Genomic DNA, 18,798 nt, shown 5'->3' with positions numbered 1-18,798 from the left:
AGTCCCAAGGCAGAGTGCTGATCTGCGGCGACCTAAACGCCAGGACTGGAACAGAGATAGACTTCCTGTCCTCTGATGGAAACCTGCACATCCCGGTAGGCGAGGTCCACCACCTGGAGTCTGCACAGAGAAGAAGAAATAGCTATGACATACAGTAGTCGTCAACAAGAGCGGGAGACAGCTGCTGAACCTGTGCCGAAGTCTGGGACTGTACATAATGAACGGGCGTACCAGAGGGGACACTCAGGGACGCTTCACACTAAACTCTCATGTGGGCAACAGCGTGGTGGACTATGTCATCACAGACGCAGACCGGTCAGACATAGATGCTCTCATAGTCACCCCTGAGACACACCTGTCAGACCACAATCAGATCCTGCTGTACATGAGATCCACTGGCAAGCCACTCACACAGCAGCCCCACCAGATTGGTCTCTACAACCTGCCACCATTCTTCAAATGGGCCAGTCACCGGGCCACCGAATACACCAATGCGGCTGACCAACCCGAAATCAAGGAACTGCTCACAAACTTCTATATGAGTTCCTACCAGCCAGACCAACAAGGGGTCACCCGAGCAGTGAAGGACTTCAGTAACATCCTGTACACCACGGCAGAACTAGCAGGCCTGAAACAGACAAAGCCCAAGAGACCGACTAACAAACAGTCTCACAAATGGTTTGACAGCGACTGCAAGGCTCTACGCCATTGTCTAAGGGCAGCCTCCAACCAGAAACACAGAGACCCCAACAACAGAGAGACGAGGGAAGCCTACAACAATCTATGCAAGCAATACAAGGGCACCCTCAGAGAGAAGAAACAGAGGGACCTCTCCCACAAAATAGAGCAACTAGAGGACTCCCTCCAGGACAGCTCATTCTGGGAGACCTGGCACCACATGGGCACAAAGCCCAAGAAAAACTCTCTCCACATCCAAAATGGCAATATCTGGCTCAACTACTTCAGAGGTCTCTACAAAAACATCCCAGAAGAAGAACTAACTCCAGAACAGCAACAGATAATCACCAAACTGAGGGACATGGAGAAAGCCATCAAAGACTTCCAGAACCCTCTGGACTCGCCAATCACCATAAAAGATATACAGGAAAGAATTGTCCTGCTGAAAGGCAAAAAGGCCAGTGGCCCTGACGGCATCCTACCAGAGATGATCAAATACAGCCCTCCAGCAATACACGCGGCACTGGCAAAGCTATTCACCCTCGTCCTCATTACCGGACACTTCCCCGAAGACTGGAACAAAGGCCTCATAACCCCCATCTACAAGAATGGGGACCAATATGACCCCAACAACTACAGAGGGATCTGCGTCAGCAGCACGCTGGGGAAACTGTTCAACAGCATCCTCAATAACAGAATCCTCACCTTCCTCACACAACACGGGGTCCTCAGCAAGAGCCAAGCAGGGTTCATGCCAAACCACCGCACCACAGACCATATCTACACCCTGCACAGCCTCATCAAGACGCACGTCCACAACACCAGAAGAGGCGAGATATTCGCCTGCTTCGTGGACTTTAAGAAGGCGTTTGATTCAGTATGGCACCCAGGCCTACTCCTCAAACTCCTAGAGAGTGGAATAGGAGGAAGAACGTACGACGTCATCAAGAGCTCCTACACCGGAAACCAGTGCAGTGTGAAGGTGAATGGGAAAAGGACCGCATACTTCCAACAGGCCCGAGGGGTCAGACAAGGCTGTAGCCTGAGCCCAACGCTCTTCAACATCTATATCAATGAACTGGCTACAGCCCTGGAGGCCTCACCAACCCCAGGCCTCACCCTGAACACCGAAGGGTGAAGTTCCTGCTATACGCCGATGACCTCCTACTCCTGGCCCCCACCGAGAAAGACCTCCAAGAAAGCCTGTCAGTGCTGGAAAAATTCAGCACCACATGGGCCCTACCCATCAACCAGAAGAAGACCAAAGTCATGGTATTTCAGAAGAAGGGCCACAATAAAGCCTCCACCACCCCACAATTCACACTGAACGGCTCCACACTGGAGAAAACCAACAGCTACACCTACCTGGGGCTGGAGCTCAGCCAATCAGGAAGCTTCAAAGCAGCAATAGAAACCCTGAAAGCAAAAGCCTGCAGAACCTTCTACGCCATCAGAAGACAACTGTACCACCTCAAACCACCGGTGAGGGTCTGGATGAAGATATTTGACGCTGTCATCTCCCCGATCCTTCTCTATGGCAGTGAGGTTTGGGGCCCAGCCACCTACCCAGACCAGTCAAAGTGGGATTCCAGCCCAACAGAGAACTTCCACCTGGAGTTCTGCAAATACCTGCTACATGTCCATCGCAACACCACCAACATGGCCTGCAGGGCAGAGCTAGGCAGACCCCCCTATGGCTCACCATACAGAAGAGGGCGCTAGCTTTCCAGGCACACATCCAGGGGAGCGACTCCTACCACCACCAAGCATGGCTAAGCCACCTGAGCAAACCAGACACTCACCAACCAAACAGCAGCCAACCACCAAACCAAAAACTCCAACAGATGATAACCAAGGCCGAAATAAAGGCGACCACAGAGGCAAACAGAGAGCGGTACATTGAAGAATGGAGAAACGAAATAAATAACTCCAAGAAACTCACCGTGTACCAATCCCTACAAAGGGACTACACCATGGCCACCTACCTGGAGAGAATACGCCACCCCAAGCACAGACAGACCCTGAGCCGGTACAGACTGAGCGCCCACAACCTAGAGATAGAGACGGGGCGATACAGGCAGACGTACAAGCCACGGGAGAAGAGACTGTGCCAGCACTGTGACCAGGGGGCCCTAGAAGACGAGACCCACTTCCTGCTACACTGCACCAAATACTCAGCTGTGAGGGCCGTCTACTACCAAAGACTCTCTGCCCACATCCCAGACGAGAAGAGGAAACTCTACATCCTACTGGGAGAAGAAGAGGCCACTGTGGAGATCGCTGCCCAATACGTGTCCAGCTGTCACCAAACCAGAGGAAGATGAGACTCCACGGACTGTTATATTTATCCCAAAACACCCGCCCCACCCCCACCTCCCCATATAGCAGTCACCAACGAAGAGGAAGATGAAACTTCATGGACTGTTATACCCCAAACCAACCGCCCCACCCCACCCCCACCACTCACCCACCCGAGTCCAACTCCCCCCCCCCACTTTACTAGCTTTGGCAATGCCAAATATCTATTCGGACGTGCCAATAAAGCTTTTTTGATTTGATTTGATATCCTCCTGTATACTCCTATGTACTGTCCTATCTATATCCTCCTGTATACTCCTATGTACTGTCCTATCTATATCCTCCTGTATACTCCTATGTACTGTCCTATCTATATCCTCCTGTATACTCCTATGTACTGTCCTATCTATATCCCCCTGTATACTCCTATGTACTGTCCTATCTATATCCCCCTGTATACTCCTATGTACTGTCCTATCTATTTCCTCCTGTATACTCCTATGTACTGTCCTATCTATATCCCCCTGTATACTCCTATGTACTGTCCTATCTATATCCTCCTGTATACTCCTATGTACTGTCCTATCTATATCCTCCTGTATACTCCTATGTACTGTCCTATCTATATCCTCCTGTATACTCCTATGTACTGTCCTATCTATATCCCCCTGTATACTCCTATGTACTGTCCTATCTATATCCTCCTGTATACTCCTATGTACTGTCCTATCTATATCCTCCTGTATACTCCTATGTACTGTCCTATCTATATCCCCCTGTATACTCCTATGTACTGTCCTATCTATATCCCCCTGTATACTCCTATGTACTGTCCTATCTATATCCTCCTGTATACTCCTATATACTGTCCTATCTATATCCTCCTGTATACTCCTATGTACTGTCCTATCTATATCCCCCTGTATACTCCTATGTACTGTCCTATCTATATCCTCCTGTATACTCCTATGTACTATATATAGCACCTACTACAATTACCTGGGCTCAGGTTGGTTTGCATATTCAGGTTCCTTGATGTTGTTAGAATATTTTCATAGTTGGGGTGTTTTCAGCCTCTTCTTCTTTTGCTTTCGGTTGCTGCTATTTCCTGGTGGCTGGCAGCCAGCTTCACTACTTCACTACTTCTCCTCTGACTACACTTCCTGGCATACAGTGTCCATATTAGGACATCCCCAGATATCAGAGTCAAACATCAGATTAATGCTAGTTTACAGCTCTGATACCTGACTTCTGACATCTGATTTAGCTGACACCTGACTTTGACACCTGACTCCGACTACTGACACCTGATACCTGACTCTGATACCTGACACCTGACTCTAACACCTGACTCTGATACCTGACTCTGATACCTGACTCTGACACCTGACTCTGACACCTGACTCTGATACCTGACTCTGACACCTGACTCTGACACATGCAGTTTCTGATTGGGCCAACAGATGAGCTCCGCCCAGGGGTGAACCTGGGCTTTCTGCCGCCTGAAGTGGCGTCAGAAAGCCCCCCCCCCGGAGGAGGGGCGGAGCTGAAGGGGCGGAGACGAGCAGAAAGGGGGTGTGGTCAAGCGGAAAGGGGGTGTGGTCGAGCGGAAAGGGGGTGTGGCCAAACGGAGCGAGCTCCGTTCGCAAGCAGGGAGAGGACCTGCTCTCTGCTTGAGTGTGAGGGGCGGCCACAGGAGCAGCGCTGCGTCCAGTAGGGCCGCCCCAATACACCGCTCGCTTCCCGTGTCGGGCTGCAGACACGGTGACGCTAAGCCAGTCCAGGACAGCTTGTCCTGGACTGGCTTAGGTCAGCAAAAATGCTGCCCTCCTGAGGCCCTGGCATAGCGCCACCTGAAGCGGTCGCTTCAGGTCGCCTCATGGGAGGTGCGGCGCTGGCTCCGCCCCCTATATAAGTGTAGTTTACAGAAGCTTCAGACTCCAGTCCTCACCAGACTCCAATCATTTCATTGCATCACCAGGTAAAGACATTTCTGACTTGTACTTATCATACATAATACTTCCTAATTCCTGCTCCCTTAGGGCTTCTTCACTGTTGGCTGTCTGCTCTGATAGGGTCTGTAAAAAAAAAATGGACACCCATCATAACAGACAGTAACTGATGTCAATGTGTCCGGTTTTTTATATTGTCTTTTTTTGTGATTATTTTCTGTTGTTGTTCTTTCTGTGTATAGGATGAAATAGGATGTAATAGAGAAGCACAAACATTTACCATCCATTAGTGTTTCATCCTATGCACAGAAAGAGCAACAACAGAAAATAATCACAAAAAAAGACAATATAAAAAACCGGACACATTGACATCAGTTACTGTCTGTTATGATGGGTGTCCATTTTTTTTTTACAGACCCTATCAGAGCAGACAGCCAACAGTGAAGAAGCCCTAAGGGAGCAGGAATTAGGAAGTATTATGTATGATAAGTACAAGTCAGAAATGTCTTTACCTGGTGATGCAATGAAATGATTGGAGTCTGGTGAGGACTGGAGTCTGAAGCTTCTGTAAACTACACTTATATAGGGGGCGGAGCTCATCTGTTGGCCCAATCAGAAACTGCATGTGTCAGAGTCAGGTGTCAGAGTCAGGTGTCAAAGTCAAGTGTCAGATGTCAGAGTCAGGTGTCAGAGTCAGGTGTCAGAGTCAGGTGTCAAAGTCAGATGTCAGAGTCAGGTGTCAGAGTCAGGTGTCAGAGTCAGGTGTCAGAGTCAGGTGTCAGAGTCAGGTGTCAGAGTCAGGTGTATGGGTCAGGTATCAGAGTCAGGTGTCAGATATCAGAGTCAGGTGTCAGAGACAGGTATCAGTGTCACAGTCAAGTGTCAGAGTCAGGTATCAGAGTCAGATGTCAGGTATCAGAGTCAGGTGTCAGACGTCAGAAGTCAGGTATCAGAGCTGTAAACTAGCATTAATCTGATGTTTGACTCTGATATCTGAGGATGTCCTAATATGGACACTGTATTTCTGAACAATAAGACATTCTAATGAATCCACTTCTATAATACACTGACTATATTCTCATAAGTGATAGACACAATTATTGGTGATTATTGATCCTCATTTTCTGATCTTTTTCCACCACAGTATACAGCTGAGGCCACACATAGGAAAACACAGATAAGAAGATGGGGGGACATTATTATACTCTGGAGGGTCTTCAGATCCCGGAGTGTTACAGGGGGAGATCCAGGAGAGGTATAAAAAATTAAAAAATACACAAACGTTCATGTGGTTTTTGCTGCACCCAGTGAACACATCCTCAGGGACATTTATTTCATCCTTGTTTTATTCTATTTCTGTTTTCAAAACCTGTATGGCGTCTCCTGTATATAAGGGATATAACGCTCCAGGTGTATACTCTCTGCACCTTCTGTGCTCCAGTTACCACCAGCTCAGGGTTTCTGCTATTATCAGACACACTGCGCCCTCTGCTGGAAGTCACTGGCACTGCCACTATTTCTACTGGAGCACCACCTAGTGGACAATTGTAAGGTTACAGGAACACGACTGAGGAGGGACTGATTTCATAGCTTCAGCCATACACAATAGAGGGTCAGGTCTGCTCTATTGAGTATGGCAGAAAATTTTTACTGCCCCTCCCACCTTCCCCGGCACTTTTTTACACCAATAACTATGCAGGTTAGGTATTCAATTGAATATACTCGCTCATCTCTAGGTCCAACCTTTAGGGCCACCATGATCCCAGGGATAAAGGGCCCATGCTGATCAGATATTCAGCTCCTTCATTGTTTTTCCTGCACCTGGCATTCTTGGTCTCCCGCTTGTGCTGGGCTGTCCCTGAACTGAAGCCGCCGCCCTCCAACACAACAACCAATCAGATGTCAGCTCTTATCTGTGTCATATGATCGTTATCATGAAGGGGTCACCTGAATGGTTGGTTGCAGGTATAGGAGTGAACATGGCGGCGTATTTCTCACCCATTAGAGGTTTGTCCTTCTTGGCTGCCCACAAAATATCTTCCACCAGTCTGATTCACTAACCAACTTGGACCAAAATTTTTTGAGAGAAGTCCTCAGTAGTTGATACCTTTATTAATGGCTAACTTAAAAGAAGATGACAAATTGCGAGCCTTCTGGATACTACAACTTTCCCTTCATCAGGCCGGTATAACACAATATCTGACCGCAGGCATATGTATACAGGAATAGTGTTAGGGTCCATTCACACAGAGTAATGTGCCGCGTGACCTGGCATGTATACGGCGTGTAAGATTTTGAGCGCCGTAAAAGCTCCCATTGATTTCAATGGGAGCCTGGATCGTATACGCCACGTTATTTTGCAGCCGTGATTTTGCCAAGTGCTGCCAAGTCCATCCCCATCAAATGGGGTCTGGTGAACACCTCTGTGGGGTTGGAGTTGGTGTGGTCGGGGGATGGTGGACACACGGCGCTGTATTTACCATTTTGATCAGTGTATCTAGTATTGGTTCTCACTATAGGCTCAGTTCTGCATCTGTTATCCTAACAGAATAGCTATATACTCCATTCTGTGGTATTGTTTGGAATCCATTATGGAGCCTATGTAATTGCTAGTGGATCAGATGTAGAGTGTGACTCAGTTCCAAGACTTGGCGGTAAGAGTTCAGGTGCAGGAAAAATCCCGGTCTCAAGCCACAGCTCAAGAATTGGTGTCTATGGAGCCCAAGATAAATGTGCCTGAAAGATTTTCAGGGGACCAGAATTCTTTACTAATTGAGGCCTGTAAACTGTACTTCTGGCTTAGGTGGTCGCACTTTTCTGGCAACCATCAGCAAGTGGCCATGGTAATTTCTCTGCTGCAGGAGGACCCCAGACCTGGGTGTTTTCCTTTGGATCCCCGTCCTCCTGAGCTAACTTCTGTGGACAACTTTTTCAAAGCTTTAGGTCTGCTGTATTCCACAAGGCTTTGTCTCGCTCCATCAAGGACATCCTGGTCAAGTTCCCGACTCCAAATACCCTCAAAGCAAGTATGAACCTTGCCAGTAAGTTAGACAGGCATCTTCAAGAACGCAGGAGAGAGCGAGTTTCTGTGGAGCCAAGTTTTCCTGAACCAGTTCAACCCCTGGAGGCCGCCCCAGAGCCCATGCAACTTGGAGCTGCCATGATAGCAGAAGAACGCAAAAAGAAGAAGGCAGAAGGGCTTGTGCTTCTATAGTGGTGAGGCAGGTCATATGCTGAATAGGTCAGATGGTCCAGAAGCCCCAAGTGTCCCTCAGAAGGACCAACTGGGGGAACAGGTACTCCCTTCTATTGTCCTATTATAAGTTCGTGTTACCTGTTGAAATTTCTGTCTGTGGTTCAAGGGTCCGGGGTAATGCTTTTGTTGACTGTGGTTCCATTCTATTGATCTGAAGGTGGCTCGGTATTTGTGTGTGTCCCCCCCTCCCGATTCCACTAGAAAACCCTGTTTTAATCACTGCCACTGATTCCACTCCTCTTGCTCAAATCTCAGCTTGTTGTTTGTTACTCCTTCCCTGAATCTTAAGATAGGAACCCTTCAGTCCGAATCACTTCCCTTTCATGTCCTTGAAAATCTGCCCTCTGACATTGTCTTGGGTTTGCCTTGGTTAAGATCATGTAACCCTGTCTTAGATTGGAGGTTGGGGGATGTGGTTAAATGGGGGTCCGAATGCATGAGTTCATGTTTGCCTCTCTATGTCTCCACTGTCGCCTCTCCTCTGCCTGACTATAGCTCAGATTTTGCGGATGTTTTTGCCGAGTCTGGAGCTGAGTTGTTGCCTCCTCACGGGCCGTATGATTGTGCCATTGAGTTGGTCCCTGACTTGAAACTCCTTAAAGGCCGTCTCTTTAACCCGTCAGAACCTGAGAGATTGGTCATGAGGGAGTATGTGAAAGACGCTCTTTGCAAAAGGCATATCCGTCCCCACACCTCTCCGGCAGGAGCTGGGTTCTTTTTAGTTAAAAAGAAAGATGGTGGCCTTAGACCTTGTATTGACTAACAGGGGTTAAACAAAACCACTGAAAAAAAACCCAGTATCCTCTGCCTCTTATCTCTGATTTATTGAACCAGACCGCTGGGTCTAAGTTTTTTTCTCAAAATTCGACTTGAGGGGGATGAGTGGAAGACGGCTTTTAACACACCTGTAGGGCATTACGAGCACTTAGTCATGCCCTTCGTGCTGAGTAACGCCCCCGCGGTATTTCAGGCCTTTGTCAATGACATTTTCCGGCCGTTTTGTTATTGTTTATTTAGACGATAGTTTGATTTTCTCTTGTGACTGGGAGTCTCATATTAGACATGTCAGGTCTGTTCTGCAGGTCCTTAGGGAGAATACATTTTTTGCTAAGTGGGGAAAAATGTTTATATGGGGTCCAGCAACTATCTTTCCTGGGTTATATTCTCTCTTCCTCGGCCATTGGCATGGAACCGGCTAAGGTTCAGGCTGTGACTGATTGGGCTCAGTCTACCTCCCTAAAGGCTTTGCATGTTATTATAAATAATTCATTGCCAACCTTTCCGCTATAGCAAAGCCGCTGACTGACCTGACTCAGAAAGGACTAGAAAAATTGGAGCTAGGAGGCGATGCGTGCATTTGCGTTTCTGATCCAACCAGATCTTAGTAAGCCATTTATTGTGGAAGTAGATGCATCAGACGTAGGGGTAGGGCCTGTCTTGTCTCAGGGATCCACCTCACTCACCAAACTTAGACCCTCTGCCTTTTTCTCAAGAAAATTCTCCTCTTCTGAGAGAAACTGATATTGGCAATCGTGAACTCTTGGCCATAAAATGGGCTTTTGAAGAGTGGCGCCATCTCCTGGAAGGGGCGAGGCACAGAATTACAGCCCTGACTGGCCATAAGAATTTGGTGTTCTTGGAATCCGCTAAGAGGTTGAACCCCTGATAAGCCAGGTGGGCCTTGTTTTGTTTTTTTTACCAGATTTGACTTTATTGTTAGCTTTACGCCAGGGTCCAAATACATTAGGGCAGATGCCTTGTCTGGAAGATTTTGTCCCTCACAGTCTGATTGTTCTCAGCCCGATTTTATTCTCCCTGAGGGAATTGTATTCTCTGCAGTCTCTGTGGGTTCAGCTTCCGAGATCAGGGAGAATCAGCAGTTGGGCCCTCCTGAGACACCTGAAGGGAAGCTGTTTGTTCCACCTCAGTTCAGATTAAGGGTCTTGAAGGAACTCCATCATTCGGTTTTGTGTGGCCATCCAGGTATCTCAGGTACTAAGAGGTTAGTATCTCGCCCCTATTGGTGGCCTTCTAAGTCGCGGTATATTGCAGCCTACTAGAGATGAGCGAACACTATTCGGAACAGCCGTTCCGAATAGCACGCTCCCATAGAGATGAATGCAATCGGCCATTAATTTCTATGGGAGCGTGCTATTCGAAACGGCTGCTCCGAATAGTGTTCGCTCATCTCTACGGCCTAAGTGTCTGCTTGTACAGTCTGTGCTAGAGCCAAGGGTCTGAGAACTAGACCCTTTACCGGTACCCGAGAGACCATGGTCTCATATATCTATGGTGCTGGGAAGAGAATCACTGCCGGATTAGGAGATTTTTTTTAAAATCTATATATATTAATATATAAAAGGACATATATATATACACATACAAAGTAACTCCCTTCAAAATATACATAGACCCAGGCGCTGTATGACGTGTCACAGAGAAGTTTTGGAGGCCGTTTTGGCCACGAAGTGGTCGCCGTCCCTCTAATGTCATCATTAATGGCTCCGACTGGGGCACGGCTTGGAAATATGAAAAGTGCAACAAGAATTGTAGAAAATTTCCCATCTCATCAAACCAACATGTAAGAAAAGTAGCGCAGTCACGCAGAAAAGTCTGTAGGTAAACTATTAGAGTCACATCTTATAGGGTTCATGTCATACAAGATGGAGTCAGGATCCTTCAGAGACCTCGAAGACACTTCTTAGAAGTTATAACCGGACATAAATCCTTCTGACAAGCGTCCTCCTTGTATTCTCCGACTCTCCTGTCTTTGGGATTTGATAATTGCCATTAAATATGAGACCTCATCGTCGCCTTAGGTTTGTGTTTCTCCAACATGGAGACCCCAGGTATGACCTTTACTGCACAGCGCCCCACCACAGGAGAGGTCATACATGTGAATGTCCCAGGAATCCCGTGTCATGTGCTGTAGACCCATACCAGGTCAGAGCAGGTCTATGTCTATCACATGGCGATGAGCTCCAGAATATTAGAACCTCTCACTTTACTGTAATGCTGACAATCCCTGCTGTTCTGTGTGAGTTACAGGTTGTCAGCCGCCTCCTCTGCTCCTCCATCTCTCTGCGCAACTGGGTTGTACTGGCATACTCTCCATAGATGTCTCCATCGTCCACCACACATGGACAGATTCTTCTCTCTCGTCTCTTCTTTGTCTCCGGGATGATCTGTAAGAAAATAATCTGTTACATAAAGGTCCCGATGTGAGAGATCCCAACAAGCAGGACTGGAGAAGGAAGGGTTAATGACAAGTATAGAAAAGGGGTATCCCTTACAGGGCGCAGACGGCTTTCCATTTTAACTCCCTGCCTACCAAAAGCCATAAATCTTTATATTTTTGTTGACTTAGACGTACCAGGACTTGTTTGTGTGACGATAATAATCCCTATATAGCACCAACATATTCCGCAGCTCTGTACAAATCTATTATATAGTAACTGTATATTCTGTACAATGTTCTGGAATGTGAAAAAATTTTTAGAATGTGGAAAATATATATAGTACCGCCCTTGTCTTATGGGATTTTGCGTTTAGGTTCCTACTGGCTTTATATTTGGTTATTTTGGGTATTTTCAGACTTGAGGAGACCGAATACGAGATGGTTTACTTTTATTTATTTGTGATCTAGGGAAAGGAAGAGGTTAAGCTTTATTTTTAATTTATTATTTCAATATTTATTTTTTTAAAACTTTGTTTTTTTAAACTTCAGAAAACTTCTGTCTGCCATGGAAATGGGACGACTCCTGCGACCACACTGGGGGGGAGTAGTCCTACTATTGAAGGTGAGAATAACCACCCGGATGCTGTGGTTGTGTTTGACTGCGGCATCTGAGTGGTTAAACATCAGTGATCAGAGTCATCTCTGGTGGCGGCACTGCTGTTGGGTCCCTGCATCAGGAGACCTGATGGCTACTGCAGATTTATAGATGGTGACTGGGAGAGAAGACTCTGGGACATCATCATATCCCGATCATCACTACTAGGACAATCACTCCCATCATACACTGCTGTCATCAGTACCTTTCTTTTGGGAGTTGATGGTTCGTCCTCCATCTTCTATGGACTGGTAATTTCCATTGCTCTCCACATCCTTGGGCTTCTTCTTCTTATAACGCTGGGAATATAAGACATGTTACAGGTCAGGTGACTGTGCAGGACACTAAATATCTACAATTATACTACTAAAAGTGATAGCTTTCACCATCCATCATAGCCAGTGATGGACACATCGGCCTCTCGGCATACACTTGCTTTTTGTTTGCTTGGGGGATGAGATATCATTTTTGTCACCATATTGGGATATGAAAAACCTAAACTATATCCTTGTCTGTTCTTTTGTTAGAATTCGCCAGATTCTATACACGTGTACATAATACATAGTAAACATGTAGAACTAGTCATATGGACACCAAACATTCAGATTATTAGGTTTTAGGACCTCTTTCCTGTCAATTTATAATAAAGATGGGTTCACACAGAGCTTATTGCTGTTAATTGCAGTTATTAGTAGCAGGTTACTATACGTTAGCTAGTTGGAAAAATATAAACCAGATTCTTGAACAATACAATTTGTCATCTTGAAAAATAAAAAACTGAACTTATCAAATGTGTGACTTGTACCCTGGACAGACAAGAGGTGACCTCCGTCCTCTGAGCACTGTACTAAGCAGCACCGGACGGCAGGAGATCCTCGCTCCACCTATAATCCTGCCCCGATCACTCCGGTGAGCAGCCGCGATATCCACCGCCCTGCACCAACACAGCTGTCCATCACCACAGAGAGGGGAACTTACTATGGAGGCCGCACCTGTATGGTCAGCGGCATCTACATTACTGGGCAAAGGTTTTACAACTCCTCCGGCGTTTCCGTAGATATAATTGACATGCTGCGATTTTCTAAACCACAATGGTTGTGAAAATCGCAGCGTGTCTGCACTGCGTTTTTTTTCCACAAAGTGGGCATGGGATTCACATGAATCCCATCCCCATTGCTTGCACTGTAAAATGCTGCGATTTTTCCCGCAGCGTTTCCGCCGTGGGCAAATCACGGAGTTTACGTCCCGTGGGGCTCCAGCCTTAAGATAAGATAATCCTTTAATAGTCCCACATTGGGGAAATTTCAGCATGTTACAGCCGCCTAGTAATACGGATACAGGATAATACATAGTAATATAATACAGATGTAGACACACATATGCTGAGAGGAGAATATATACTAGGAGTCCATAGCAGCTAAGGGAAAACGGAAGAGAAAGAAGGAAGACTTCATAGCCATAATCATTAGCTCTCTGTGCGGAGTGTCTTCGCTTGGTCTGATGTAGATTATACAGCCTGGTCGCGGTTGGAAGGAAGGACTTGCGATAGCGCTCCTTCTCACACTTGGGGTGAAGCAGACGGTCACTTACAGTGCTGCCAAGTCCCATCAGGGTCCCATACATGGGGTGGGATTTGTTCTGCAGCATGGAGGTCACCACGGACAGTGTCCTTCTGTCACCCACCACCTGTACTGGGTCCATGGGGCTCCCCAGGACAGAGCCGGCCCTCCTGATCAGCCTGTCAAGTCTATTTCTGTCCCTGGTTGATATACTGCTCCCCCAGCAGGCCACTCTGAAGAATATGGCGGCTGCTACCACAGAGTTGAAAAAGGCCCTAAGAAGTGTCCCCTGGACTCCGAAGGCCCTCAGCCTCCTGAGCAGGTAGAGTCTGCTGTGGCCCTTTCTGTGCAGCGCCTCCAGGTGATCAGCCCAGTCTAGTTTATTATTGAGGAGCACACCCAGGTACTTATAGGTCCTGACTATCTCACTGCATGTTCCCTGGATCTCCACCGGGGTTGGGGCACTCCTCCATTTACTAAAGTCCACCACCATCTCCTTGGTCTTCCCAGCATTAATCCTGAGCTGGTTCTGCTGACACCAGTCCACAAAGTCCCGGTTCAAGTGGTGCTTGAAGACTTTGTGCTGTGAAAAGCTGATCCCGCCGTCTACTGACTCATCTGGTGTTGTAGTGGCCTTTGGCCTGTCAGAGTTTCCAAGAGCCTTTTGCTAGTAAAGTGATGTGTTGTGACTGCCGCCTTACCAATATCTCTGCAGGACACATGTAACCGTCTAAGGACTAGAACTGTCTGTCTGTCTTCTTTGGATAAATGTCTTTACTTGCCGGTATGATAGTAATGTTTGAGGTGAGCTGTATCAATATAAAAATAACTAGAAAATGTAAAGTGTTCTAAAACAAAAAGGAGGAGAAGAGGGGATGTGTAGTGATCAGGGGGATCAGAACCAAATTTGGGGAGGTCCTGTGCGACTCTACATGCCAGGGACCCCAAGAGCTGCACAAAACAAGAGAGATGCTCACCATTACCAGAACGATGGTAACAATCACGAGGATTACAATGATCATCCCAACAGCAGCCAATACCCCAGGATGGAACCGAGAATCTGAGGAGAGAAACACAATGGAGCTCAAGTCCTGTCACAGCTCCTTATTGTTATGGCCAAAGCCGCTGCAGCCAGATGTTCTAAACCAAGTTATAGTAACGTATGAAACTATCTACAGAGAACGTCACAATACAGCACTTTCTACATTCAGTGTTATTTCTGACATTCTTCAAAATATCACAAAAATTCTGAAAAAACGGTCAGTAAAAATGGACGCCAACCATAAGGGACACATCAGCATCAGGTAGTGTCTGTGTCCGATTTAATGCTGTAATAACGGACAGTAGAACCGACAGTATAAGGGACAGTAGAACCGGCGTGCATATTTGCCGCAGACAAGTCCTGCACCTTGAATTTTTATGTCCGTGAAAAACAAAAGACGTAATGAATTTAGTGTAACAATGGTGCAACGGTGCTAGTGTCTGCTGTTAAAACCTTGTAAAGGACACTGGAAGCAGACCCTACTGAGGGTCACCAATGGTAGTACTAACACAAAGGAGTTCTTCACAACAGTTCTTTATGGTTTTGAAAGCAAAAACTTACTGGACTTCAAAATGTAAAACATGTGACACCATATTTCCTGTACCAATAACCCATATGGCAGCAACATGTGGTCAGATCAGATTGTACATGTCAGAGTGTCTATCAGGATAATCCTCTAGCGGCCGGTATCGGTCAGGTGAAGGCCCCGTGTCTACTCTCCAGTTCATGTGTCCTGTCCCCATATATAGTCACTAGCTGTGTTATCAGCTCTTACCTAGTACAGTGATGGATATAGAGCGCCGGGAACTTCCTCCATTCCTGTGATACAGAACATTATACACACAGGAGTCGTCCTTCCCGGCATCTGTCAGGGTCCAGCACCCGCTGCTTGTGTTCAGGTGCAGTCTGGGCTCTAAGTGGTTATAAAACCACATATTATAACATGACAGCTCCAAGAGACGACTCTCATCATCCCCACAGACTCTGTACACCTCCAGGACACCATCTTTATGAGGACATTTCATGCTGCAGTCAGTGATGTCTGATCCTCTCCGCACATAGACTGAGGCTGATGAGAGTGATAGTGCGGTCAGGTTAGTGAGGACTCCTGTGGAGACATAAGAGGAGGAGGATCAGTTTATAGTAGATAAAAAAAAACAGGGGTCAGTAAGGCTTATGTTTAACTAAAGAACAAGTCATGACTAAGGGACTGTATAGCCTCGAAACGCGTCAGCGGTTTTAAGCTCTATGTCTTTTTTCTGACTTTTCACGTCTTGTTCTATGTCATGTGAGTTTTAAAATAGCTTATTAAAAGTTATATTTTACCAAGCCCAAGCAACCAGAAAATGGGCGGCTGAAGCCCTAACAGTCGGCCAACTATAAACTAACTGTCCTGAAGTTCCTTCCTCCAGAAGACTGATCGAAGCACCAGGCCAAAGCCAAACTTAACCCCTTAAAATGTTTGGGCAGCAAACTTCAATCAATACTGAATCACTATTATTTGTGAATGTATTTTAACATCCTTCATATTTCCAAACACAGCCCTCCATTTCTTTCATTAGCCCCCCAACACACATTATGCCAATTATGAGCTTTTAAACCAGCTGTGATGTGACCCCCAAACCTGTTTTGCATGATGAAACCTCAATAGGCAGTAGCTAGTGCTCAGTATGATATCATGGCGCACTATTGCCTGGAACCCCCCTAACATCTCTGCTCCACCCATCTCCTATACTGAGCCTAGTCCTGTTTGTCTATAACCCTCTTACCTGTAACCTCCAGTACATGGGGTATAGAAGGTGTGAGGGGTGTATAATACCCCTGTAATACCCCTCTTACCTGTAACCTCCAGTACATGGGGTATAGAAGGTGTGAGGGGTGTATAATACCCCAGTAATACCCCTCTTACCTGTAATCTCCAGTACATGGGGTATAGAAGGGGTGAGGTGTGTATAATACCCCTGTAATACCCCTCTTACCTGTAATCTCCAGTACATGGGGTATAGAAGGTGTGAGGGGTGTATAATACCCCAGTAATACCCCTCTTACCTGTAATCTCCAGTACATGGGGTATAGAAGGGGTGAGGTGTGTATAATACCCCAGTAATACCCCTCTTACCTGTAATCTCCAGTACATGGGGTATAGAAGGGGTGAGGTGTGTATAATACCCCAGTAATACCCCTCTTACCTGTAATCTCCAGTACACAGGGTATAGAAGGTGTGAGGGGTGTATAATACCCCAGTAATACCCCTCTTACCTGTAATCTCCAGTACATGGGGTATAGAAGGTGTGAGGGGTGTATAATACCCCAGTAATACCCCTCTTACCTGTAATCTCCAGTACATGGGGTATAGATGGTGTGAGGTGTGTATAATACCCCAGTAATACCCCTCTTACCTGTAATCTCCAGTATACGGGGTATAGAAGGTATGAGGGGTGTATAATACCCCAGTAATACCCCTCTTACCTGTAATCTCCAGCACACGGGGTATAGAAGGTGTGAGGGGTGTATAATACCCCAGTAATACCCCTCTTACCTGTAATCTCCAGTACATGGGGTATAGAAGGTGTGAGGGGTGTATAATACCCCTCTTACCTGTAATCTCCAGTACACGGGGTATAGAAGGTGTGAGGGGTGTATAATACCCCAGTAATACCCCTCTTACCTGTAATCTCCAGTACACGGGGTATAGAAGGTGTGAGAGGTGTATAATACCCAGTAATACCCCTCTTACCTGTAATCTCCAGTACACGGGGTATAGAAGGTGTGAGGGGTGTATAATACCCCTCTTACCTGTAATCTCCAGTACACGGGGTATAGAAGGTGTGAGGGGTGTATAATACCCCAGTAATACCCCTCTTACCTGTAATCTCCAGTACACAGGGTATAGAAGGTGTGAGGGGTGTATAATACCCCAGTAATACCCCTCTTACCTGTAATCTCCAGTACATGGGGTATAGAAGGTGTGAGGTGTGTATAATACCCCAGTAATACCCCTCTTACCTGTAATCTCCAGCTGGTATTCTCGGGTCTCCTCACTGACTGGGTTTGTGATACAGACATGGAGTCTCCTCCCGGCATCGTCTATCTGGGCACTCGGGATGATCATGGTCCTATTGTCATCTATCAGTGCTAGCGCTGCTGTCAGTATCAGACCCCAGTACCTGCCCCTCCCCACATACAGTCCCAAGTGACTACTGACAATGTGTTATCGGCCTCTATTATATGATGAGAGGACTCAGGTTGCCCATAGAATACAATAGAGATATTGCTGGTGCTGAAATCTGCTCCATCAGGTCTTACCTAGTACAGTGACGTGTAAAGTTGTCAGGTTCCATCGTCCACCACTGTAATGCACAACCTTATACACACAGGAGTCGTCCTCCCCGGCATCTGTCAGGGTCCAGCACCCGGTGCTTGTGTTCAGGTGCAGTCTGGGCTCTAAGCGGTTACGATACCACATATTATCACACCACAGCTCCAGGAGATTACTCTCATCACCCCCACAGACTCTGTTCAGCTCCAGGACACCATCTTTATGAGGACATTTCATGCTGCAGTCAGTGATGTCTGATCCTCTCTGTACTTAGACTGCGCCTGATGAGAGTGATAGTGCGGTCAGGAGGATGAGGAGACCTGTGGAGACATAAGAGGAGGAAGATGGTAACTGGCTGTGTAGGAGCATTACTTGGACACACCTATGTCTTGCACACTAGCATCACTCCTACAGCAGGCCTGAGGGAACGTTTGGTAATGTGTAATGGCCGGCTCCCCACTTACTGTATTTTATCTTTTAATAATAAAGCAAATATTTTACAGGAGTATTCGCACGTCGCATACTCAGCAGTCCTCGCTGCTGTAAAATCTTATCTTCCTGCTTTGTTGCGTCATTGGTGGACAGGGTTACATATGCAAAGCCAGCGGCGAGATGACGTCGCTTCTATGCTGCTGGCCCTGCGTGTGCGCTCATAGATGGTGAGACCAGTCAGTTCTCCAGCCTTCACAATGCCAATACAGACCCAGAACCCGCTGTAATAGAGAGGCGGATGCCGGGGAGGGTTAGACGCCGGCACAGGTGCCTGCGACATTGCTACGCTCCTGCCCTGCATGAAGCCAGCTGCTGCTATTCCGCTCCAAAAGTCCCCCCCCCCTCCGGAATATATATATATACACACAT

At 46.9% G+C, this 18,798-nt stretch overlaps 1 protein-coding gene across 4 annotated transcripts in view; it reads right to left on the bottom strand.

Moving 5' to 3' along the window:
- The window catches only part of LOC142194290 (uncharacterized), a 34,920-nt gene extending 16,682 nt beyond the window's left edge, over positions 1–18,238 (bottom strand). The window contains exon 1 of one of the 4 annotated variants that reach the window (XM_075263331.1): positions 17,925–18,238. In XM_075263331.1, the coding sequence (XP_075119432.1) occupies positions 17,925–18,174 (250 nt within the window). In that variant the 5' untranslated portion in view covers positions 18,175–18,238. Of the gene's footprint in view, positions 1–3,975; positions 4,059–15,393; positions 15,704–17,924 lie in introns of those variants that run through there. The other 3 variants (XM_075263332.1, XM_075263330.1, XM_075263329.1) reach the window with 3 other exon arrangements.
- Between the last annotated feature and the right edge of the window lie 560 nt (positions 18,239–18,798).

This window comes from Leptodactylus fuscus, chromosome 2 (assembly GCF_031893055.1).
Source record: "Leptodactylus fuscus isolate aLepFus1 chromosome 2, aLepFus1.hap2, whole genome shotgun sequence".
Taxonomy (NCBI): domain Eukaryota; kingdom Metazoa; phylum Chordata; class Amphibia; order Anura; family Leptodactylidae; genus Leptodactylus; species Leptodactylus fuscus.
The sequence above is the reverse complement of the archived record's forward strand: the minus strand, read 5'-3'. Positions and strand labels throughout refer to the sequence as shown.